Source organism: Mercenaria mercenaria, chromosome 1, assembly GCF_021730395.1.
Source record: "Mercenaria mercenaria strain notata chromosome 1, MADL_Memer_1, whole genome shotgun sequence".
Lineage (NCBI taxonomy): Eukaryota > Metazoa > Mollusca > Bivalvia > Venerida > Veneridae > Mercenaria > Mercenaria mercenaria.
The window spans coordinates 99,232,014-99,258,485 of record NC_069361.1 but is presented as its reverse complement, the minus strand read 5'-3'; the positions used below and the strand labels follow the sequence as shown (position 1 = coordinate 99,258,485).

General features: G+C 35.9%; 2 protein-coding genes across 3 annotated transcripts; both read left to right on the top strand.

The window, feature by feature from the left end:
* The first annotated feature begins 5,325 nt into the window (after window positions 1-5,325).
* On the top strand, window positions 5,326-11,600 carry LOC123529061 (solute carrier family 46 member 3-like). 2 transcript variants are annotated; one of them, XR_006682075.2, is made up of 4 exons: window positions 5,326-6,842; window positions 7,697-7,805; window positions 10,431-10,587; window positions 10,854-11,600. XR_006682075.2 is itself a non-coding variant. In XM_045309260.2 (4 exons), the coding sequence occupies exons 1-4, from the start codon at window positions 5,624-5,626 to the stop codon at window positions 10,957-10,959; spliced, it is 1,566 nt and encodes a 521-aa protein (XP_045165195.2). In that variant the 5' UTR covers window positions 5,326-5,623; the 3' UTR covers window positions 10,960-11,600. The 2 variants fall into 2 exon arrangements, 1 of the variants encoding a protein (XP_045165195.2); XM_045309260.2 differs by having other exon boundaries at window positions 7,722-7,805.
* An 8,653-nt stretch (window positions 11,601-20,253) lies between these two features.
* Window positions 20,254-26,063, top strand: LOC123564065 (uncharacterized). Its single transcript, XM_045357341.2, has 3 exons — window positions 20,254-20,985; window positions 22,872-23,028; window positions 23,861-26,063. The coding sequence occupies exons 1-3, from the start codon at window positions 20,810-20,812 to the stop codon at window positions 24,023-24,025; spliced, it is 498 nt and encodes a 165-aa protein (XP_045213276.2). The 5' UTR covers window positions 20,254-20,809; the 3' UTR covers window positions 24,026-26,063.
* The last annotated feature ends 409 nt before the right edge of the window (window positions 26,064-26,472 follow it).

The window sequence follows — 26,472 nt, the reverse complement described above, 5'->3', positions numbered from 1 at the left end:
ATCAATTGACATCCTGTCCCTGTGTTGTTTAATTGAACCCATCCTATATAATTCCGGAGCCGATCATTGTCAACAACATCTGTTCATCCCTATCAAGAGGTTTCCAATATAACAATGTAAGGCCTGACATCCAGATTCAACGACAACAAACAGAAATTCTTGCATAAAAACTACTTTTTTCACTGGATCCGCCCATGTATTAACGGGAGAAAAATCGTGTGCAAACAAGGCAATTCACGTGCTGTTAATACCCGATTTTTATTTTTGAAATGCTTTGCCAGGGATATATGTATGTATTTTTACGCACACTGATATTTGGCATCTGCGTCTTGTTTCTTCCTTAACAACCTCATCTTGTAGCATTATAAATACAATGTAATCCATAGTATGTTTAGCTGTATCTGTTTCCAACCCCAATCGTACTGCCCCCATCAATGTACGCCCTAGCTTCTCTTAGAGTTCACTCCCTTTACAAAGCGTCTGTTCAGTTATTGTAAATAACTGTGAATAAATAAGTATCGCGTGTAACTTGTGCTATTGTTCGTTTTTAGGTATTATATTTATGATTTTGGTAAGTATCAGTCGGTATGTTTTTATCTAATTTCTCTAAGAATTTATATAAACAGCTTGGAAACTTGACACTACGTTCGTACTTATCCGTACTCCAACTGCGTGTCCGTACTCAATATAACTCGAATGCAAAGTTATTATTCTTGAAATTGTGATCGAGTCCACCAAATTGTGAAATGATATGAACAATTATTGGTAATTTTATGTTTGTAATAATGAGAGATAAAAACTCGCTTAAAAACCTTCAGGAGGTGCTTTTGATAGCGTTGTTTATTTCCGGGCCCTGGATACGGATATTTAAAACATGTTTACCGTTTCCAAGAACAACTGGAATGGTAAATAAAAAATGTACCGGAATCGTCAAGTCATCACGTATGAAAACAATACATAAATCGCCGTGAAATATATTTTTATGCAAGAATAGCGACAATACACGTTTGTTTTGTGTATTAACATCTGCAGAAGCCCTTGGGATATGTTTGTGACCTCGACCTTCGGTCTCGGTCACAAACAATCCCGCGGGCTTCTGCAGACGTTAATACACAAAAAAACGTGTATTATCCCTACAAAAATTCTTTTCCAGATATTAGAAAATTATTGCTTTACTTCTTAAAACGGCTTTGAAACTTAGTTACTGACATTTTATATGTTACGGAAATACATAAGAATTAGTTGTTTTTACTAATTTTTCCATTCAAAATTGAAAAGAGTTTGTTGGTCAAGAACGCAGGGAAACTTTTATTGCCGCAGCGGCCCGGGTTCCATTCCGGACTCGTACATAATTTTTCTCTTGATTTAGAACTTTTAAGATAGTTTAGAAACAAAAAATCATGTTCTAATTTCATAATATGACCAAACTACAATTCTAAAAAAAATCATTTTTAGCCCAAATCTGGAGGTCAATGCCTCAAATAGTTACACAATTTTTCCCTTCAAGTATATTTGTACAATTTAGTTTATATATGAAATACCTTAACCGGTATGTCTGTGGTTTGTTGACAAGGTTAAGTTTGTGTACCTTAAACGGATACACTCACCATCGCGTGATGTTGCTGACCAGGTCAAGATGGTATGCTATCAAACTTTATACACAATATGTACTCAGACGGTCAAGTAAGGTGACGCTAATTATATCGATGTACCCATGTCTGGGCCGTTTCAAAGACACACATATCATATAAAATAAACCTTATCGCAGCGTTGTGACGCGCACTATTTTGTTAGATACCTGTACGTAATGTTAATACGTTAACTTGTGTCAGGGTGTGCTTTACTTTATCACTGTTCAATCGTTAACACTTTGTGCAACATAATATATACATATTTAGCGAAAGAGGCTCGTGCTTATTTTACTATAACATTTAATAAAGGAACTTGTTAGAATAAAATCTGACTGTGTTGTAATTTTCAACCCCTTCTTGAATCACCAATGGACCTTAGTTACCGTCAAGACACAAGGTGAAGAACTGTATTGATTAGAAGTTTAGAAGTTTAGAAGTTTATTTTGAAAAGTCAAGGTCATTTAGAGCATCTGACATAACAATGAAATGCAGCATTAATAACATAACATAATAATACAAAATAATAGATAATGATTGACAAATTTAATGGAGAATGAGATATTAATAAACATATTTTACTGTAGTTATTTAAATGTGGACATTATGTTTTTACAGAATATGGTTAATTTTAACAAGGTAGATTTATCATCAATGTAGGGATAATACACGTTTTTTTGTGTATTAACGTCTGCAGAAGCCCGCGGGATTGTTTGTGACCGAGACCGAAGGCCGAGGTCACAAACATATCCCAAGGGCTTCTGCAGGCGTTAATACACAAAACAAACGTGTATTGTCGCTATTCTTGCATAAAAAACATTACACGACGACTAAATGCATTGTTTTCATATGTGATGACTTGACGATTCCGGTACATTTTTTATTTACCATTCTTGTTGTTCTTGGAAACGGTAAACATGTTTTAAATATCCATAACCGGGGCACACATAACAACAACACTACTAAAAGCGTGATTTGAAGGTTTTTGAGCATCTTATTTTTATTTTTAGTTATTACAAACGTTACATTACACATAATTTTGCATATAACTAAAAAATTTGATAAACAGGAACACAATTATTTTGAGTACGAACAAACAGAGTACGGATGAGTACGAATTAAGCTAGTGACTAGCTTTCGAGGTTTATTATATGAATTCTGCGAACAATCAGGTAAAAACAAACCGACTGATACTAACAAAAATCATTAATATAATGCCTAAAAACGGGCAATAGCACAAGTTACACGCGATACTTATTTATTCACAGTTATTTTCAATAACTGAACAGACGCTTTGTAAAGGGAGTAAACTCTAAGAGAAGCTAGAGCGTACATTGATGGGGGCAGTACGTTTGGGGTTGGAAACTGATACAGCTAAACATACTATGGATTACATTGTATCTATAATGCTACAAGAAGAGGTTATTATGGAAGAAACAAGATGCAGATGCCAAATATCAGTCTGCGCAGAAATACATACATACGTCCCTGGCAAAGCATTTCAAAAATAAAAATCATGTATTAACAGCACGTGAATTGCCTTGTTTGCACACGATTTTCTCCCGTTTATACATGGGCGGATCCAGTGAAAAAAGTAGTTTTTATGCAAGAATGTTCATTAACTGACAATATTTAACAGTATTAGGATTTGTATAATAATACTGATCAACACATTTCTTTCTATCTAACTACATACATAATTACATTAGTGAAATTAGTCAGATATTTCGGTGAAAAAATCATCGTAATTTAATTGTTAGTAGATCTATTTGCTATTTGTATTTACATAAAGTCATGTACAGCATATTATGTTTTATATATTTGTATTTTTACCAGTATTCATTATTTTCATGAACCGGGAAAGCTATCTAGGGGCAAGTTATGTATTTCAATGCGCACTTTATAAATCAAAAATAGCTTACAGTGTCGTGGCCAATGATAACTATGTTATGAAGGGGGCTTTGAACATACAGAACATAATTATTAAAGATCTCAAAACTAATTTGATGATCAGTGTCATTTGCCGCCTTCTCCAAACACAAATTTGCGTTTTAGACAGTTTGCCGAAGATGACAATTTAAAAGAAGGAACGCGGGGACCAATTTTACCAGTTTATTCTCGATACACCAGAAACTCAAAGCCTGATTTTATTTCAGCCTGGTCGTGACCATTTACTCTCAATATCAGTAAGACACAGAATGCTTATGTTCATGATTTGGATGAGAACATATCCAACATACCTTTTGTTGGCTACCATGTTTGGTATTAGTGTGCTTACTGTGAGTGCTGAAATCAGAAATCTGATCCGCATTTTCTATGACAAGTTACTGCATTTTGTTGAAATGTCGACAGTGGCTGAATAGAGGTCTATGAAGGATGGTTAGGCTAAACTTCCTGTGGCTGTAGGTGCTGTAGATGGAAGATCCAGTCAATTATGTAGGCCAAAACTAGAACAACAGTAACAATTCTAATTAGGGCACAGTTGTGTTCACTCTATCCATACACAGGTAGTTGTTGACGTACACGACTCTATAAGCCATATCGAGAGTGGATATTCCGGACATTTGAACGGTGCTCAGCAATATGGGCTTACGCAGCAGATAGGTGACTCACGTACCATTTCCGGACAAGTTACTGCTCTCAAGGAAATTTACCCAAATAGGGACCAAATTTACATTTACAGCAAATATATAGCAATACTGCACTATAAAGATTTCAAGATTGTGTATGAGGTTTCCATTATGCAATGCAGTACCTTGTTATACAATCGACTTATATTTCTTTGACCTGACGAGTTTCCATGCACATATTTAAACAATTTAAAAGTTGCTGTTCAATAACATCCGACATATTGCACCCCTCATAGTGCCAGGCTGAATTAGTTCCTGCAGACACTAGACACAATCTGGCATTAACTGGATGAGATTAGAAGATTTGTTTGTTTGTTTGTTTTGGGTCTAACGCCGTTTTCAACAGTATTTCAGTCATGTAACGGCGGGCAGTTAACCTAACCAGTGTTCCTGGATTCTGTACCAGTACAAACCTGTTCTCCGCAAGTAACTGCCAACTTCCCCACATGAATCATCAGAGGTGGAGGACTAATGATTTCAGACACAATACTTTATATCAAGTCTATTATTACATGTTATAGAACATATAGTTTGAAGTTCCTTTATAATCAAATTTCAGTTAATATGAAATTTCAGTTACTGACTTTTCGACTTTCGAATGTACATTTGGAAAATGATATTTCATTGCACTTTTAACCTTTAGCCTGCTGACGAGAAATGATATTGTCTTTCGGCCAGTGCCTGCACATCTGTGCAGGCTGATCATGGTCTGCACTGTTCGCTATACAGTCTGTAAATTTTCAGTGCACATCCCTTCAAATATTAAATGGTACTTCCCAAAATGAATGACAGACCAGTCCATTTTAGAAATTTAGCAGGGTAATGGTTAAGTTCGAATGGAAGGCATTTACAGTATATGCCTCTTCAAAGTAGCTGCACCACTAAAGTCGTATAAAAAGTTTTTGATATTGATAATCGTTAAAACATTTTCTGTCACGTGTCTCATATCAGTTAACGGGTGGGATAAATGTAACTTCACTCTTAATCAAAATATTTCAGATATCTGTCGTTAAAGATTACCGTTGTTAGAGTAGATACCCTACACTTTAATGTCAACATGTAGTGCATCGAGTCCCAGATAAAATGCAATGTTAATATACTCATTATTACATTTAAATCATGTTCTAATATTCGACTTTTTTTCTATAGATGACGGAACTGGGACGATTCGAAAGGAGTATTGGTTTACTTTAAATGTTTTTACAGCCGGGTATGTAAAGATTAGGAAAAATGCGTCCTGCTTTATAACCACAATGGCACATAAGTAGTCACCCTTTACTATTCACATGGTAATAACAACAGGGTATGTAATGTTAGGACAAATTTATTTTAACAAACGGTTATGTTACGTTAACAAATCCAATTATGGATGGAAAAGAGAAATCTATTGTTCCAGATTCGGCAGGAAAACGACGAAAGGACAACTCAAGTAGTGATCTGGAAATATCTGAACGCGAACCATTGATAGCTACAGAAGACGATGATATAGGTTACCGTAAATATCATAGACTAGAGATTGACAGAACATGGCGGCATCTGCTTATTGGACCAGTACTATTTGTATACATATTTGCAATGATTTGTTCTTATTACGCGCTGGTAGAATACACGAAGGAATATTTCAGGGAAATTGAATATGAAGAAGCAAATTTGTCTCTTGGAAACGATTCTTATGATCGCTGTAATGCGGATGAAGATGACATCATTTATAAAACTGAGACAAAAGCAACTTCAACGGCGGCTAACTGGAATTTATATTATGCTGTGGCAGCCGGGGTCCCTTCTATAATCTCAAACATGATATTGGGTTCATATACCGACGCACTTGGACGGAAGTTTTTACTCGCGATAGGAATCGCCGGAAGTTGTTTGCGTTTAGGCATAGCTGCAATAACCATTCATTTCGATGCCAACATTGCATACTTACTGATAGCCTGTTTTGTAGAAGGATGTACCGGCCAATATGCAACAGCACTGCAAGCCTCGTTTGCATATGCAGCAGATATAACAAAGCCAGGGAGATCAAGAATCTTAGGGATAGTGGTCATAGAGTTTTGTCTCGGTGTTGGAATGTCGTCTGCTAGCTTTGTGGAAGGTTATCTAGTCGAGTGGAAGGGATATATGGTTACATTCAGTGCTATGGCAATTATTCTAGTCTTTACATTTTTGTTTATGGTCTTTCTTTTACCAGAAACGCTTACCAAAGCACATAGACGCAGGGACAAATCTTGTGTCGATTTACTTAAAATAAGTTCATCATTATTTATAAATAATGATTCAGAAAATAGACGATGGAAATATCAGATTGTCATACTAATGCATGCTTTAGTAAATATAAGTTTTCATGCCCGCTTACCAACAGAAACGCTGTACCAGCTTGCGCCGCCATTCTGCTGGAGTATAACCAAAGTAGGCGTGTATGCGGCAGTAAGGACATTGGCGTACATGTGTATTGGTCTTACATCTGTAAGGATATTTCAGTTATGTCTTGATGAGGTATGGATTTGTATGATTGGCACTGTCTCGTACACTGCCGCCTTCTTCTGGACGGCGTTTGTCACGGATGATATTGCGTATTACAGCAGTAAGTATTCTGATCTTTGTCATTTGTTTACTGGATATTAAACATTACACAATTACACTGTACAAAGTTAACAGCGTCAAAAAGCGTCTGAGTCCGGCACTGTAACCTAGGCCTTGGCAGTAAATATCTTTCCAACCATTTTGACCAATACACTACTGAGGAAAGTTCGTACTTAACGACCGTTTATTAAAACAGTTTACCTTCGGTACCCCGTGACAAACGCTTCTGAATTAAATGGGAAAATTAGTATACAGAACTTTGGGTAGTCTGTAAATGGTAATTTGGTATCAGCAGTTTATAGTTTCGGATATTCACATCTTATTCAGAATGGTTTCATTTTTAAGCCTATTTAACTTTTTGCAAAGGTTTGAAGATTCGCTCCGCATTTGGATTAAGCGTTGTTTTTATTCTGGTGCTTTGCGATCATTGAGTAATATCATTCAGTTTTAAAAAAGGTATGTGTATAAGATAGTTAAGCTTAAGCTGGTGCTGTAGGGTGGGGGTACACATTTTATTACCTCACTGATCAAACCAATTCGTGTGTCTTTTTCTTGCTCTTGGTTTCGTTCTATACGTCATAAGGATCTTCATATAGATTATAACTTACGAAATTGCTTCAGTCTTTAAAGTCTTTAACTTCAGTAAGATTTGAGAAGAATGCAAAATCAAGGGCTGACAAATTTCTGCAAAGAGACAGCACTCAAAACCCACAAACAGTTTCATTCTTTGATTTAACCTTTCAGGAATAAATTATTTTACTGCTAGAAGTAATATTTCAAGTAAAGGGTAAGAGTTTTAATGTTTTAAAATTTATATTTGCAATACAACCATTGTTTTATATATTTGCTACACAGCAATGTGGACATTCTGTCACTTCAGTTATAGCAGTTGGATGTTTTGGACCGCTGTCGGTTACAATGCACCGAAGTATCCTGTCTCATTTAACCCCTCCAGAAAAACAAGGTATGCATATTTTTTGTTTAAGAATTTTTCATTATCAACTTTCTACATGAATTTGTTTTTATTATATTATAGGACATGCATATCCAATAGGAGGTGCTATATTCAACGCTTTTGGTACACAGAATGTTTTTTTCACACCTCGTGTCTTTGACTGTATATTTTACTTCAAGTGATATATTCAGCTCTATTGGTTCACAAACGTTGTATCGCACGTTTACCCATGACTGACTGTATATCTTACTTCAGGTGTTATATTCAGCTCTGATGGTTCACAAACGTTGTATCGCAAGTTTTCCCATGACTGACTGTATATCTTACTTCAGGTGATATATTCAGCTCTGTTGGTTCACAAACGTTGTATCGCACGTTTTCCCATGACTGACTGTATATCTTACTTCAGGTGATATATTCAGCTCTGTTGGTTCACAAACGTTGTATCGCACGTTTTCCCATGACTGACTGTATATCTTACTTCAAGTGATATATTCAGCTCTATTGGTTCACAAACGTTGTATCGCACGTTTTCCCATGACTGACTGTATATCTTACTTCAGGTGATATATTCAGCTCTATTGGTTCACAAACGTTGTATCGCACGTTTTCCCATGACTGACTGTATATCTTACTTCATGTGTTATATTCAGCTCTATTGGTTCACAAACGTTGTATTGTCCGTTTTCCCATGACTGACTGTATATCTTACTTCAGGTGATATATTCAGTTCTATTGGTTCACAAACGTTGTATCGCACGTTTTCCAATGAATGACTGTATATCTTACTTCAGGTGATATATTCAGCTTTATTGGTTCACAAACGTTGTATCGCGCGTTTTCCCATGACTGACTGTATATCTAACTTTTCCCAGGACTGACTGTATATCTTACGTCTAGTGATATATTCAGCTCTATTGGTTCACAAACGTTGTATCGCACGTTTTCCCATGACTGACTGTATATCTTACTTCAAGTGATATATTCAGCTCTATTGGTTCACAAACGTTGTATTGTCCGTTTTCCCATGACTGACTGTATATCTTACTTCATGTGTTATATTCAGCTTTATTGGTTCACAAACGTGTGTTGTCCGTTTTCCCATGACTGACTGTATATCTTACTTCTAGTGATATATTCAGCTCTATTGGTTCACAAACGTTGTATCGCACGTTTTCCATGACTGACTGTATATCTTACTTCAAGTTTATTCAGCTCTATTGGTTCACAAACGTTGTATCGCCGTTTTTCCATGACTGACTGTATATCTTATTCAAGTGATATATTCAGCTATATTGGTTCACAACGTTGTATTGTCGTTTTCCCATGACTGACTGTATATCTTACTTCATGTGTTATATTCAGCTTTATTGGTTCACAAACGTTGTATTGTCCGTTTTCCCATGACTGACTGTATATCTTACTTCAGGTGTTATATCCAGCTCTATTGGTTCACAAATGTTGTATCGCACGTATCTTACTTCAAGTGATATATTCAGCTCTATTGGTTCACAAAACGTTGTATCGCACGTTTTCCCATGAATGACTGTATATCTTACTTCAAGTGATATACATGTATTCAGCTCTATTGGTTCACAAACGTTGTTTGCACGTTTTCCCATGACTGACTGTATATCTTACTCCAAGTGATATATTCAGCTCTATTGGTTCACAAACGTTGTATTGTCCGTTTTCCCATGACTAACTATATCTTACTTCAAGTGATATATTCAGCTCTATTGGTTCACAAACGTTGTATTGTCGTTCCATGACTGATGTATATCTTACTCAGTGTTTATTCAGCTCTATTGGTTCACAAACGTTGTATTGTCCGTTTTCCCATGACTGACTGTATATCTTACTTCAAGTGATATATTCAGCTCTATTGGTTCACAAACGCTGTATTGTCCGTTTTCCCATGACTGACTGTATATCTTATTCAAGTGATATATTCGGCTCTATTGGTTCACAAACGTTATATTGTCCGTTTTCCCATGACTGACTGTATATCTTACTTCATGTGTTATATTCAGCTTTATTGGTTCACAAACGTTGTATTGTCCGTTTTCCCATGACTGACTGTATATCTTACTTCAAGTGATATATTCAGCTCTATTGGTTCACAAAAGTTGTATCGCGCGTTTTCCCATGACTGACTATATCTTACTTCAAGTGATATATTCAGCTCTATTGGTTCACAAACGTTGTATTGTCCGTTTTCCCATGACTGACTGTATATCTTACTTCAGGTTTTTTATTCAGCTCTATTGGTTCACAAACGTTGTATCGCATGTTTTCCCATGACTGACTGTATATCTTACTTCAGGTGTTATATTCAGCTCTATTGGTTCACAAACGTTGTATTGCACGTTTTCCCATGACTAACTGTATATCTTACTTCAGGTGCTATATTCAGCGCTTTTGATACACATGAAGTTCTATAGCACCTTTACTAAGACTGGCAGTAAAGTTTTATTTTCAATGCTTTTTGGTACACAGGAAGTTGCATCGCACGTTTTTTCTAACACTGACTGCATATCTTACTTCAGGTGCTATATATTCAGCGCTTTTGGTACACATTAAGTTGTATCGCACCTGTTTTCTAAGATTGACTGACTTTATATCTTTCTTCAGGAGCTATATTCAGTGCTATAGGTACACAGGAAGTTGTATCACACCTCTTGTCTAATGTTATCACAAGTTCAGTCTATGCAGAGACAGTTTCCTATATGCGGGGCCTCGTGTTCCTTGTGCTGGGAGGATTTGATGCAGTGTCCATAATTCTCACACTGTAAGTATAACTTCCTTATATTTTTTTATGGATTGTGTAGATATATAAACATTATAACGCAGAGTTATACTCTAAACAAGTACTCAGATGTAAGTCAGAATCATAATATCCTTTTAATCGATTGTCAGTATTTACTTTGAAAAAGTAACAACGTCATGTGAACACAAAAATATAAAAGGAAGTGATAAATATGTCGATAGGTAGATCAGTTTAAATGGATTCTACATTTCTGTGAAACAGAGTACACAATAAATCCTACATTTCAGTTTCCTGAAGATCGGATGGTATAGGGAGAAAAAGGCAGATAAAGGTCAATCAACTTCACAGACGGAAATAATTGTTTCGGTACCGGCTTCAGAACAGGAAGTGTAGAAGAACAATTGATTGATCAAAAAACGTTTCTTCGGTTGTTTTATTAGCTAGTGTCTCGCTGTAATGAGACATATTTTGACCACCGTGAGAAGTTCGGTTTATGATAGCCCTTTCATGGGACTTGAACTTGCTCCCAATTTATCATTCTTAAACGAAAATGATATTCAAGTGTTTTGTTCTACATGACTTTTGTTTCATATCTTGTTAAACAATATAAATACCTATATTTCTTCTAGGAAAAAAACTCAAAAACTCATTTTATTATTTGTATTAAGAAAATTGTTGCTGCTGCTTAAACTTCGGTGTTGTAAAGTTGAGTTTTCAAAGTTATGACGAGTTTTTTTATCAGGCATTAAATTAAATAGAACTAAGTTTCTGTTCAGCGGAACAAACTAATGTACGGAAGCAATGTTACTGTTTATGACAGTATAAGCTACAAGAGCAAATGCGTTTGCGGCGTTACGGACATGACAGCCTTACATGACAGTTTGTTTTTGCTCTTAAAAGAAGACGACTTTTCTTTATTTAGCAGTTGTTGAAACAGAGAAAATTCAAATAGTCTTTCATTTTCTGTTGAATAACCATTATACATTTGTGTAAATCGTATGAGAAATTTGATAACTTTGTTGATATCAATAAAATGTAAAAGGTAAAATATTTCCATCTTCTTTTTTAGCAACGACCCTAAAAGAGTGTCATTGTTTAAATTTTGAATAATATGAAGGCTGCGTACGTGTGGAAGCATTTGTCCAAGTGGTTTGGCTAATCAGCAGTTAATATAAGAAATGGCCAGTCAGAAAAATGCTGTAAGACCTTTGTAACTGAGACTGCTGAATTGCAAGGCTAATGGAAACAATTCGGGAAGAGCATTCTCGGGCAAGCAATGGCCCTGTACCTAGAAACAAATGGTCACCGCGTTATTATAATACACAGCCACGATATCTCTGTGCGCCAAATTGTTATTACTACATGAAATATGTTACAATAAGCAAGCTTCTTCGCCGTTCGCCTGCTGTTAAAATGGCAAATATAAGAGATATGGTATAAGTTACATTTCACTGGTACTGTCAGTAAATTCATGTGCCTGTTTTAGTTTTGAAAACTTGTAAAGAGAACTGATGATAAAAAGTACAGTTTTAAATATGCAGAAATTGTAACAAAACGTGATCTATGATCCCAACCTATGCTTAGCACACAGAGGTGAACAGTTGGCTGGGGTGGAGGAGAGGTCCTGATCCTATGTGTCTGTGGAATGAGCACTTGACCAATTAAATGCCTGCTTCTTCTATACAATGTATGACGATTTTTGTAAATTAAAGAAACATAATCCCAATCTCTCTGAAATCAAAGCAACATAAGCTTCGAAAGACTTCCAAGATTTCAATGCGGTTGCGATTGACGTAATCCAACTTCCCTCTGAATATTAAACTGCCAGACAAAATGCACTGATCTGATCTCCTGAAAATAAATCCTTTCACAGTTATGCTGAATCATGTCGTTTTGCTATGGGGATAAATAAACTAACGTAATGGAATATGTCTCAACGTGTCCCTGGAGGGCTACTGTTAACAGACAAGTGGCATTTCTGTTTTAGAAAATGCGAATAGATAATTTTAATCTGCGTAGGATTTTAACAAGGGATATCTTTGTTATGCTTGTATCTATTTTGGAAGAATTCCCCAATGTATCTCCTATTAAATAGGACCAAACATTTAGAACTGCTAGATAATTTTAGAATCGGTCGGAGAGTCTTCAAAACGCTGTAAAATTAGTTGAATAAATAAGATAAACGAATTTGATGAACTATTAAAATTTTTATTATTATTATAGCAGATTTATATAGCGCCTTTTCATGATAAACACGTTCAAAGCGTTAATATAGCTAACGCAGCACACAGGGCGCGAAATTCAACCTTACTAGACAGACACAGAGCGATTGACAGAGGACAGAGTAGATAAGCCCCAGATAGTAGAGAGAATCTTTTTAGTACAGCTGTCGACTAACTTAGCCTAGCTCTTTGCGAATAGACAGTCTGCTTCTTTAATGTCCGGTGTATAGCACTGATACACACGAAGTCATCTTTCCTGGGAAGAACCAATACAGGTCTCTTAGTTAGGTGGGAGATACTCAATAGCATCTCGGAAATTTCCAGATGAAGTTGTCCATCAGGTGTTGACAAGATCATCAAATATTAGCATTTCGCTGCATGATAACTCTGTAATAACGAAAAACAAACAAAATATTTCCGTTAGTGAATTTTGTAGTGGCTACCAGTGTGAAAAATGGGACAAAGGTAGCTCAAAGGTTTTTTGGTGGCTACATTAATTAACTGATAGTACGGATTAACGTAGTTATCCGAGGCTGGCCGTACTTCAACGTAGTTCCCCGCAGACCCGTCTAAGCGCTGGGCAAGTTGCCAGGCGCAGTAAAACGTAATTCAACGTAGTAGCCCCTACCTATCCGTACTTATCCACGTCCTGTATGTTTGTTTGTTGCCCGTTTCTCACCATTTTTTCCGTATTAAGAGTTACTGCTCCGTAACTTATCCCCACGGACCAAATCCATCCGCACCGTACCTCAACGCACGGACATATCCGCATGTGTGACTGTAGCTTAAGGCAGACGGCATCCCTGGCTGCACGCGCACACATTCAATACGACAAATATAAGTTGCAGTCGCATACATGAACGTTTTAATCGAATAGCACTGATGAATATCAGAACAATTATGAATTAGGGAAAATATCAGTGAAATCAATGCGACCAATCACCAGACATTGTGTTCGTAATTGGACAGATCACACGCACCGTGTTACAAATTTATAAAACAGTTTTAAAAGTTTATACGTTAATCTATCCTAACTTTGGAATCAATTTTCCAAGATTATTTTTTCTTTACATATTTATTCGAAACCAACGAATCAGCTAGTCACCCGATCGCCGTACGATAAACTTTTTACTGTTGTTCAATGGCTTGCGGAACGTCCCATACTATCGCCTGATGTAGACATTACATGTGGATGGTCTTATATTTATGTTTGGTTTGGTATGTAAGAAACTTTTACATTAAGAGACAAATAAAAAACCAAATCAGTCCGTTTTCTGGGACAGTGTTTTGTATCGATGCAACCATCATGCAGTATTGATCAGTACCTAGATACTGTTCAATATTACGCTGTTATTTCAACTAGTGGTGTAGAATATATCGAAAACAGATTCCTGTAGTGCTTTGTTGTAATCTAATCAGAAATTATTAGGTTCAAGTGTTATAATGCATTAGCAGACGGACATCTTTATCAATGGAAGTTATGGAGGCATTATTGAGGAGGTCTAAATTTATAAAAGGGAAAGGAAATGATTTGCGAGCACGTAACGTTATTGATATTTCTCCCTGGAATATGCGCTTAAATGTGTCCGGCCACTTATCAAGCGTAGTAAAATATTCTATTTCTTTTCTATATTTTTGAAAGCTCGATGGGATGTATTTTATCATACGTCAGTTATTCAATGCAAAATAACCGAAAAAGATATGATGGCTGAACACCACGAAATCCGGCTGTTCTTGATTTATATAAAATCCTCTTACTTTATTACCTTTTTTTCCGACATTTTCTACCATATCATAATTTCAGAGATTTATATTCCCGTAAACAACTATATCACTGCCATTGAAAAAAGGGTGTTAACTGTTATACAAAATCTACAATTCGTTAAATAAAGCCCACTGATTTTACTCCTTTTCGCTTCTTTCAATTTCACGTGGAAAAGAAGAAAGATCAAGACTGTTTATATTTGGACTACTTGTGGCTAGATCTACGTAGGCTTACATTAGAGTAGGTAGTGATCAGCCTTGAAGCAGAAGCTCTAAGCCAACTCACTAAGAAATTACCGGTACTTTAACAGGATTCCATCATTTGTGATTTTGCGAGATGAGCATTATGTAAAAACCTCTTAAGTACATGACAAGTAGGTCAGCTGTATGTTTGAAAATAACATTCTCAATTTGAAAAGGCAAATATGAGCCGCGCCATGAGAAAACCAACATAGTGCGTTTGCGACCAGCATGGATCCTGACCAGACTGCGCATCCATGCTGTTCGCTAATAGTTTCTCTAATTGCAATAGGCTTTAAGGTGAACAGCATGGATTCTGACCAGGCTGCGCGGATTCTTGTCGCAAACGCCATATGTTGGTTTTCTCATGGCGCGGCTCATATGATGTCTCCATGAATACTTTCCCCTTATCTTTCAGTTTCTTATCCCAGTGTGAATAATCACTCTCGCAACAGTCAGTGAAAATTCAATGCACTTGTTTTCTTACAAATGTTATTTTCTCGCTTTATAAATACATCGCATTCTTGTATATTTTTTGTTTCTTTTAAAAAATTGGTATAGGTCGCAAAATGAATAAAAGGATATCAATGTATAACTAATTTTGTTGAAATTCTGATATGATATCAACGATGTTTTTTTCTAAACATGTAAGCAATTTCATAAATGAAAAATATCACAAAAATACCTAGGATTTACAGGGGTTTTTTTGTTGTTTTTTTTTGTATAGTGCATATTGTAAGTGTTATAAGTCCTAATGTGTAATTATTTTGTTAGACAATATGTTTCAGAAACGTTACTGTCAGCCTGGCGTGACATTCCTTTTTTTCAAATAACAACCAGTTATTTATATGAGACAGTTGAATCTTATGTCTATCTAACTAAAATGCTGATGGAAAGAAATTTACACTAACACATGCTTTTTCAGTGAACGGCGTTGTTTGAATTTGATATTGCATGAAAAGTACAAGAAATGAAACTCAATTTAAAGAACGGACGGTCATATCTTTCGTACTTCTTGTTTACAATCTCATTTGATGAAACATTACTTATCGTCAGTTGTTCCTGTTAATCGTTTATTCAAGTTTTCGCTATTTCATTTATGGGCACAATATTCTTTCAATACAGTATTAAATACCATATATTAATTTTGCCTAATTTTGGAATTCTTATCAAAATTACATCTTCTGATGATTCCTAAAATCAAAGTCAGTGCACGTTTGGTGATTTTATTTAAAACGTACTTAGACGTCTATATCATGAAATATTACCATCGGTTACTGCAATAATGCAAAAGCACGTCTGTTTACAAGTTATTTCCGTGGTGTCTTTCAGTCTAATCTAGATGAAAATAGTTCTCTGAAATTGTTAATGCTACCGACTCCTTATTAAGTCAGTTCAATACAAAATGTCTTAACAGATCACAAGTCTTTAGGATGTTCAGATAAATTACTGGATATAATATTACATTTTCCAGACACTCTGAGAAGATAAGAAAGCAGAAGCATTAAGCTGTGAGAAGAAATTTCTAACTTCAAATGAATTAAAAGAACACATAACCTTGATGTGGAGCGTCATCAAGCATCTATCACACCAAGGGATATACCACTTGTCACATTTACAAAATATCTCAGCAAACTACAATTATATCGTGGCCATAAATTCGCATGTGTGGTGAAGAGATCGATTTTGACAATACTCACAAATTACTCAAAATTTAAATTTAAAATCATTTTTCACTAAAAATGCATATTTATCGCTGCAAGATGTGTAAAGACATTTCCATTTAATCTTATTTTCTTGAAACAGGAAATTAAACACCTTTTAGTGTCGTGTTTACAAACTTAATTGTTTCTAGGCGCGCCTATCTTCTCAATAACTCAAAGAACACTCAGTGGAAAGTTATACCATCATATCAGTTTTCGATTTAGAATTAATTTTAAAAGTAATGAAAAAAGGAGCTTTGAATGTTTGGAAAATCGCCTCACTTGGTAGAGAGGTCCCAAACACTTATCTTCAGCATAAATGGACATCATTTCACACTGACTGTAAAATAACGTTATGAATGCGGATATCAATTGACGCCAATGGCTGTTCTGAACAGACACGTTTTGGAAAGTGCAGTCAGTCGTGTATTATCACCTGTGGGTGCAAAATAAAAATAAGGATCGCGTGATATTTAGCGCAATAATTGGCGTGTTTGAATCAAATTACAGCACACACTGAAATTATTTTATGTGACAAATACTATGTGGCATTTTTAGCAGAACATAGAACAGAACAGAACATATTTGTTTCTCACAAAAACTATTACGGTTTCTAGTGACAAGCAATAACATTTCAATATTCATTTGATAACGAAATTGTGACATTAAGAATACAGATGTGTCCAAATAAATGGATGGAAAATATTTTCGGATGGACATACATAATTAACAACGGTTTGATGTGTGTCGATATCTGCACAATAACATACGTATATATACAGTCTAAAGCTAATATTTCTACTAGTATCACCTTCATTATACAATATGTTTAATATCTACTCTTGGACAGAAATGAATATTATACATATGTAAATATCTGCACAAAACTCACAATATATCTTATGAGCTGGCATATTACACATTCACTCTAGTGTTTTGTAAACAGTAGCCTTATGGCATTTTAGCAATAGCATTTAGACATTTCAAAGAGACTTCTCCGATCTCCCTGGTGCATGCACGTCGCGGAGAGGGCACATATGGCGCTAACTGGGTCAGCGCCTTAACTAGGTCAACGTCTGATCTAGTTAGCGTCACATGACGAAAACCAGGGAGTGTGGCCGTAAAAAAGAGGACATCTATCGACTGGACTTCATCTTGCCGGCTTTCCTTGGTGTTGGACCTTTCTTCAGAAACCGGAGTGCCGGGTCTGCTTGATCCCGGCCAACTCGATGCCGGATTACCATCTCTGAGGGACGTCCTGGTTTTTGCTAATTTCCAAGGTAGCGTTTACTTCGGCTGTTTCATCGAGGAGGTTGATGTTGGTTCAGAACCCCCGACTCGATGCTGGATTGTCACCTCTGGGGATTTCCTAATGCCATGTTTACTCCAGCTGGTTCATCGTCAAGGAGGGACTTCAGGATCAGGCTTCAGGATGCGACATCCCGGGCAAGACATTTGACGGAAGCGACGTACAACGCCGGGGCAAGAGGGCGGGATGAAGAACAGACGACGAGACGTATTAAATGAAGTTCAACCAATTATAGTTCAACACGTAAGAAGACTTACAACGTAGACACAATGCAGCACAGCATAGCAACGCAGATAATCAACTACGTGGATACCTAACTGATATACTATTACGGGAGTAGAAGATAAAAGAAGTAGGCGAGGAGGAGGAGGATAATTGTAGTTCCAGTCGCCCATATGGTTTTAAACGGTGGCGACTATAAACAAACTCAACACACACAATTTCAATGAGACGGTTTCGATTAAAGAGATACAAAAACTAAATTGATATTTCTACTGTAAATTGATATTTCTACTGTAAACTCAATATCAAACTTTTTTATTTCATGATTTAAATTTTCAAGTCCCGTTAAATTTCATTCCTTATATATTGGGCCGCAGAGGAAAAATGACAAAATGGCTAAATATCCGAGATGGAAAAAGCGCTCCTACAAGTGATAGGAGTCAGAATGTTATCTCCAAATAAAAAGTTTGGTTCCTTGAAATTCGAGATACCGAGTATCGACTATATTTGTCAGAAATCCCTACCACTTAATAACGGCAAAAATTATTCAATCATGTTTCATTACTAAACTGCTGTAATATTATTTCATCTGGAGGTGTTTAATTAGTTGTCATATTCGGATTGACAAGAGAAATCAGAAATAACATCACGCATAGAATATGACATTTCTCTTTAATGAGAGCTTATGAAGCAAAATCTCTCCTCCTATGTAGACGTACGGTAATAACTATACTTGTGAGTACAAAATATCGTTGATGCTACATAATCAACTCGATGTCGCCGGCAATTTCCCACCCGTAGAGTTTTAACATGCGTTTTCTTAAGCAGCATAGTAACACAATTTCTTATATGTCCGTTTAAGTATATCACATGCTTGTCCGTTGAAATATTTCACATGCGTTCAAGTGATACAACTGAGTTATTGTCTCAGTTACCTGCAGGTGATTTAGATCTAACCACACATGCAGTCGTTCTGTTACAAACATTATTGAATTTATGAAATTGAATGATGAAAATAGAGTAACATAATAATATGACTACTGAAGTTATTGCTTTAAGAAACATTACATATCATCTAGAAACCAATGATGTGTTTATAACAGCAACAGTTGTTATTTATTAGAATGACAAATGATCAAACGTTTAAAGCAAATCGAGTTCGTATATAGAGCTACCAGAATAAATGTTTCCCTTGTATTTGATATAAAAAATAGTCCGCTTTTAGTATGAGTTTTGGGTTTTATAGGCATACAGGATATACCACATGTGTCAGTACAGGCTTGTAGATTTCGCATGATAAAAGCCACGAAAGAGCTTAAGACAGGGAGACTAGACCCATTAGAATGTTACTTTCAGCTAAAATGCACAGATGGTAGCGGTCAAGTATGGAATGTATAGGATAAGATAACAAATGATTCTGGATAATTGAGCCGCGCAATGAGAAAACCAACATAGTGGTTTTGCTAACAGGATGGATCCAGACCAGCCTGCGCATCCGAGCAGTCTGATCAGGATCCATGCTGTTCGCTAACGGTTTCTCTAATTGCAATAGGCTTTGAAACCGAACAGCATGGACCCTGACCATTCTGCGCGGATATGCGCAGGCTGGTCTGGATCCATGCAGGTCGCAAAGCCACTATGTTGGTTTTCTCATGGTACGGGTCATATACAATTAACATGTTGTAGTCTCTGTACAAAAAATAAACGACCAATGTGTATAAGAATGATATTCAAAGAAACATTATAATCTGATATTGTCTGTGTAACGGAAAGTGTAAAGTTACCTATGAACTTGAAAACTATTTACGATGCACAGGTTTATATATATATATATATATATATATATATATATATATATATATATATATATATATATATATATATATATATATATATATATATATATATATATATTAGTTTAATTTTATACGAAAATTCTCAGTTCTTCATATTACTAGGTATTCGATATGATAAAACAAATATTCTATTGCTTTTCGAGGGAAACATTAGGAAAATATTGTTCCCTAAAATCCGCCTCGGCTGACATTATTCTCATGTTGGTGATATTTACTGTCTCGTTTATATAATTAGATACAAGGGTTGTAGAATATCAATATGCTTGCCTTTTAAGTAGCAATAAAAGTCTTTACGTGCATGGTATAAAATGAGTTTACTGTGTATATAATATGGCTTTATTGTTGATGCTTACAGTTACGGTATAGCTTTTCTATATGAATATGACTATGAATATGACTTCCTAAGTAGTTCCTTTTCAGTATGCATAAAACTGAGACAGGATCATTGGAGATTATTGGGAATATTCTTTTCTGGAAACTGGGCGCAATATTTCCAATAAATGATTAAAAAGGCTTGCCTACATAAGGCAAGAGTATTGGAATTTCTTCTTGGCACCATTCGAATGCCACATAGCAAAAACAGAACAAATCTAACGTTGATCGGGTGATCAATTGATTAATTTGGAATACAGTTATATGAAGTGAGAGACTTAATTGTGCTAGGTTGATTTTATCCTGTAAAGAAAACAGTAAGGTGTGTATAGCTTGGGAGAGAATTACATAACATACCATACTTTAAATCAATAACGCAACGCGCGTGATCTATCCAATTAAAGGAAGTGTGGAATAAACAACGCCATGCCGACAATCCTGCTTCTGAATTCGTCTTCGTTTAAATAATTGTGTATTGGGATTTGAAAGTCAAAGGATAGTTAAGAACTGAAGTGAAGAGACAAAAACACTTAGTGTTATGCACTGCATTCTTGCATGCTTGTGATGGCAACTGAATTTAAATTGATATTTAGAATGACTGCACGTGCAGCTGGTGATGTCGTCTGCTTCAAACAAGATGGTCAGAGGTTTGATCAGACTCATACAGTAAAATTAAATACTGACACCGAGTACGATCTCAAGTTTACGCTGAAACCAGCTATATACGTAGAGTAAGTAATTTTAACAATTGATACTATGAACATGGAGTAAGAATCATTCAGTAAGTGACATGTAGTTAGAAACTTGAAAATAATCAACCGCAGATTGTGTTGAAGCCCTACAGCCGTTGTTAATTTTCATATTTGAACTGTCTGTTGTTTACAAAACATAATTAGTTACATCATGGTTATATTGTTCTTGTTGGGGTTAACGTCCCATCGACACACTTATAGGTCAAATGACGATTTTCCAGCTTTTGATGGTTTAGGAAGTCCCCCTGGTACCCCTCCGTGCATTATTTCAGCACTGACAGGCACTTGGGCTGAACCACCGACCTTCCGTAAGCCAGCTGGGCGGCTTCCTAATAATAAAGAAGTCAACGCCTCGAGCATGGCTCGAACCAACATAGGTGAGGGGCAAGTGATTCAGAGTCAGCAATCTTAACCACTCGGCCACGACAGCCCATCATGGTTATAGTAATCAAAGTGCTCCACTGTAACAATGATCATAGTAACTTTCGGACTTCTTTCTTACATTGTTTGATATCAGCACTGTAACGATACAAATTATTAACCATGCCCTTTCAAATTAGTTTCATTCGGTTAAGATGCTGTAATTATGTAACAAATTAATATACAGAGCAATGCTTTATTAACTTTCTTATTTTTCTTTTCATTCATCTCTATTTCAAACTTATATCACTTTTTTTGTATTATAACAAAATCTGTTAGAAGATCCTTTGGAAGTATAGAATGCAACCAAGAAAATAATAGCAAACTCGGTTTGATTGAGTCTGTTCATGAGAGGTAATGAAATATGCAACATCCATCCCCCCTGCCCCCTCCTCTAACCCACCCAGCACCGGCTTTTAAAGTGGAATTCTTTCACACTTTTTACATCCACCACACGGTACTTAAAGACTGCTGTTATGATAGTAATTGAAATCTGCAGGATCCTTTGGAAGCACAGACAACATCCAAGCAACTAAAAACATAAAAAATAGCAGACTTAGTTTGACTGAGTAAATTCATGACAGGTTATGAAATATGAAACACCCCTCATGCCTCTATTACTGAGTGTACTCCATGATCCCAAAGGACCAGAAAATATAGCATCACTGAGTCTAAGTAAATGTATCAGCAATAGTATTAATGAATTTACCAAGAAGCACAAACATACAGTTAGCATAATACAATCATTTATGATTGTTTCACATATTTCTGTCGAAACCGAGGTATTACAAACATAAATTGCCTATTCTGGAAATACTGGAGAACATCCAGTGCATAGAGAATTTCTCGAGTAATTTCATTTCTGATTTGTGCAACAGTTACTGATAAAGGTTCTTTCACGAGACTGTCACCGCACGTAAATTAGATTTGTAAGTGTCATGTTGGGGAATTTATATCGCTTGTCAAGGAACAAAACGTTTTGTGATCAGAGGCTTAACGGCTTTTCACGTCCAATCCTAAAATCAATAAATCCTGAAATCAATAAAGTAAACAGCCTCAATGATATATACGAATGGATATACGTTGGAAACATTTTCAGTTCAAACAGTCAGTATTGTACTGATTTTTGTTAGAACAAAGCTCTCCTACATGCAATCTATCTATTTGCGTTAAGGCAGTTCTGCACGTTCGGATCAAAACATTTTTACCATGTTTGTCTTTAGAAATATAGTAATGTTGTTGTTTTAATTTGTCATTAATTCATAAAATGTTTTTCATTTCCGTATCCTGGGTCCAGTTTCCGGATAATGACTTTACGCCATTACATCGGGTTTATCAAACGTACAGAACTACCTTAACATAGAAGGAACGAGGAGAGACAGAGATAGCATAGATACACATGTAAGCAGATATATCACCACCAAATAATGTTGATTTAATTTCAGTAAATTGATGATAAACGGGGAACTTCACAAGCTTGAGCTTTGTACTGATATCAAAGATGAGAGCGAGGATGTAAGGACTTATAGGACACAGTACGAAACTGTCGGACATGACGTCACCAAAAAAGGAAAGAGGAAGGAACTACTTTTTGTTTTAGAGGTATAATTGCATACATAACTTATAACACGGCGTAATTATCAACAAGCGTACATGTACTACAATACTGTGAATAGTGTGATTTTTTCTTAAAAACAAAACTGATCAAAAGGGACAAAAAGCTAAAGGTAACTAAACGGAATTTTATGTTTTGCCAATCATCAATTGTAGAAAAATGTATATAGCTATTAACCATTAGAGTATTCCTTGAGGGAAACCGTGTACCAGATTTAAATTTATTCTTATGCCCTGTGACTTTGAATTGGGGTTGACTTTCCGTAGCTGATACACTTGCTTTCCATAAAAGTATGGGAACTTTGGAAGTCCATCTAGCTGGAAAAATAGACAGATCGTGGGCTTAGAGCGAAACTGATCTATTTGCTTCTATTTCTATATACAGATAGACCAGTTTCGATCTAAGCTCCCGAGATATGAATTATATTATGACGGTGTCTTTGGGCATTGATTTATTGAGCGCAGATTTTCTGAGAGTGATGTCTTTTAGACATAATGGACCTAGAATCAAATAGGAGTACCAAAACATGGAGATGCAAGGAAAATTCTGTAAAAAGTTAACTTAACTTTTTACAGAATTTTCCTTGCATGTCCATGCGGCATTTCGTTGTTTTTAAGTCTTTTATGAATTAATACAATTTTCAAAGCCAGACTTTGTGCAGCGTAACATATTAGTGTTATGATATATAATAATTTAAATATTAGACAAAAATAATGTTTGTTTGACATAATCATTGTAACTTTATTTCATTCTGCAGTGCCTTGTCTTGCAGATACGCAAGAATTAAATGTAAGATCCGGTCTTCATTGTATATTTCAGCTTGAAAATGGTGTTTATATGAAGATCAGCTTACAGTGTAAGTTGTATAAAGTAGGTGAGACGGATCACTCCCACTGGGGTCAGAAACTAACAACTGTAGACATGGATTGTAAAATGGAGGAAGGACACAATTATGTTACTATAATGAGGGAAAAGTATTTATGATAAAACAGTGTTTGGTTTATGTTGATGCTAGTGTACTAAATTATGATTATTATGTAGTTATAAACAATATGAGATAGATCAAATTGACGCCGAAGACAACAAAGTTGAATATTAACCCAAGTATGTGAAAAAATAAGGGAGAAAAACTATGAAAATCCATTTAACCAGTTGGGTGTGTCAGATAATCGTGATACTGAAACTCAGTTTGCAAATATATTTTATTTATAAATACAAGACACATGACAATACACAGATACCAAACCCAATACGGATCCAAAAATATCTATTTTGCTCTATTGATATTTTCAAGACTATAAAAAAGGACTAAGAATTGGGTTCATAATGGCATAAAGGTATATGGCGCTAGTGTAATGGTTGGGCCTTGATCTGTCGAAAGCATGATGGTGTCAGCAACGAAAACAATATTAGCTACCATTAAAACCATAGGTTCTTGTTTCACGAATACACTAAGTAGCAGTAATCAGCGAACATGTCATTAATTTTTGTGCGGGCTTGTGGAAACACGAGTAAACAAATTAGCAACGTCTTTAATGTATGCAAGAGACATGTGTGAATCCAAAACAACACATTTTTCTTCTATAATATTTGAAATAAAATTTCACTTTATCTCGCGTTTTACAAAGGACAGTGACAACATGAATATGGACCAAATATTCATTCACTATTGATCGGGCATATATTATGTCTTCTTGGAAGTTCTATTCACCATCCTGACATATTTAAGAGCAAAAGCTTTTTTCCGAGTAAACATTAGATGCATGAATATTTGATGTTTCTTACTAAGTGGCACAGCTTTGCTTTTTATGAGTTCAATCGATTGATTAGCAGTGTTCAATGTAACAACACACTAAATAGCTGTTATTCTATATTATTTATAAAATTGACATATTTCTAATGGCCGCAGCACATATCAGGACCCGTTTTAAATGCCTGTAACTTACATTTTCTCAAAGAATATTGTCAGTGCTGAACAAAAATCAAAAGAAAAGTGAGTAATGTTTAATGCAAGAAAAATATTTTCAGCCGAACACACAAATTGCAAAATCAGCTAAAATGAGACCCCAAATTGTAGCGGTGGTGTATGATCAAAGTTTCCTTAATAAATTCTGTCATGTTATTATTTCATTATGAAAATGCTACATACATATCAAGCATATATCTGTCATGTGATTTCAGCAAAGAAAATAGCTCTACAGAGCAAAAATAAAAACAACAAACAACAAAACGAACTGAGGACTGTTTGAATCCGCCATTATTTTTCGCGCCATTTTCCTATTTAGTGTCTGTATGCATAAAAAACATGACATTGATTAACCTTAACATAACAGGCATTAAAACTTTAACGTTCATTCTAGCATAAGACTGCAGTTCTTGTCACTTTTCGGGGGTGCTTTAACAGGACAGTAAACTTGTGTTAACAGAGTTTTTCGCGCTCAAGTGCTGTTAAAACACCCTTTTATATATGCGCATTCCGCGGCTGAGCGTAAACATATAACGACCACAAAACGGATAATTCAAAAGGAAATGACGTCAGCGTGACAAAACGACGCAGACATCCCCGCGCATTTCATGTACATTTAATGACGTTCAGGGATAAAATATTTGTTTATTAGTGTTTACGTTTTTTATGCCAGAATAGCGTTGGCGCGTGTAACATCTTCAGAATCCCTCGGGATACGTTGGTACCTAATAACCCTACCGGGCTCGGGCACCAACCAATCCCTCGGAATACTGCAGATGTTATAACACAAAACAACATGCGTTATCTGTATATAACGTAGCGGAACTTTCCAGACAAATGACACGAGATTTTCGCAGGATTTTTTAAAGCTTTTATACATTGTTGCAAAAGTTTTTCTATTAAATTGTCTGTTTATATTTGTGTTTCATTCAATGCTTTACTGGAACTGTATGATATTTAGATAAAATGTTGAAAATAATCAGGTTATTTATTTCTCTATTTTCTATATCAATAATATAAAGACAACACAAGTGATATAGGACAAAGTGAAGGTTACTAGTTATATAATTTCTATGCATGTATTATCACCGTGTATAACCAGTAATGCCTCGGTCACAAATCCAATCCGACCGCCGCCCGATGATCGGCCGACGTATTTTTTCGCTCATCGGACCAGCGGCCGGCGGATGATCGCACGGACATCGGCGCATTTTGGAGCATCAGGCGGCGACCGGACAAATTTTAAGTCAGACTTAAAATTTTACCCGACGTCGGGTCCGGGAAGGAATCGAGTTGAGATCGGATGAAGATCAGACGATCATCGCACGGAGATCGCCCGGTGATCGCCCCACATTGGGGTCATTGTATGTACATGCGCCGGGAAAAATCAAAGTATGGCTAAGCGACATTTAAATCGGCCGGCGACCGTCCGATCGCCGGACGGCCTCCGCCCGATGACTGACGG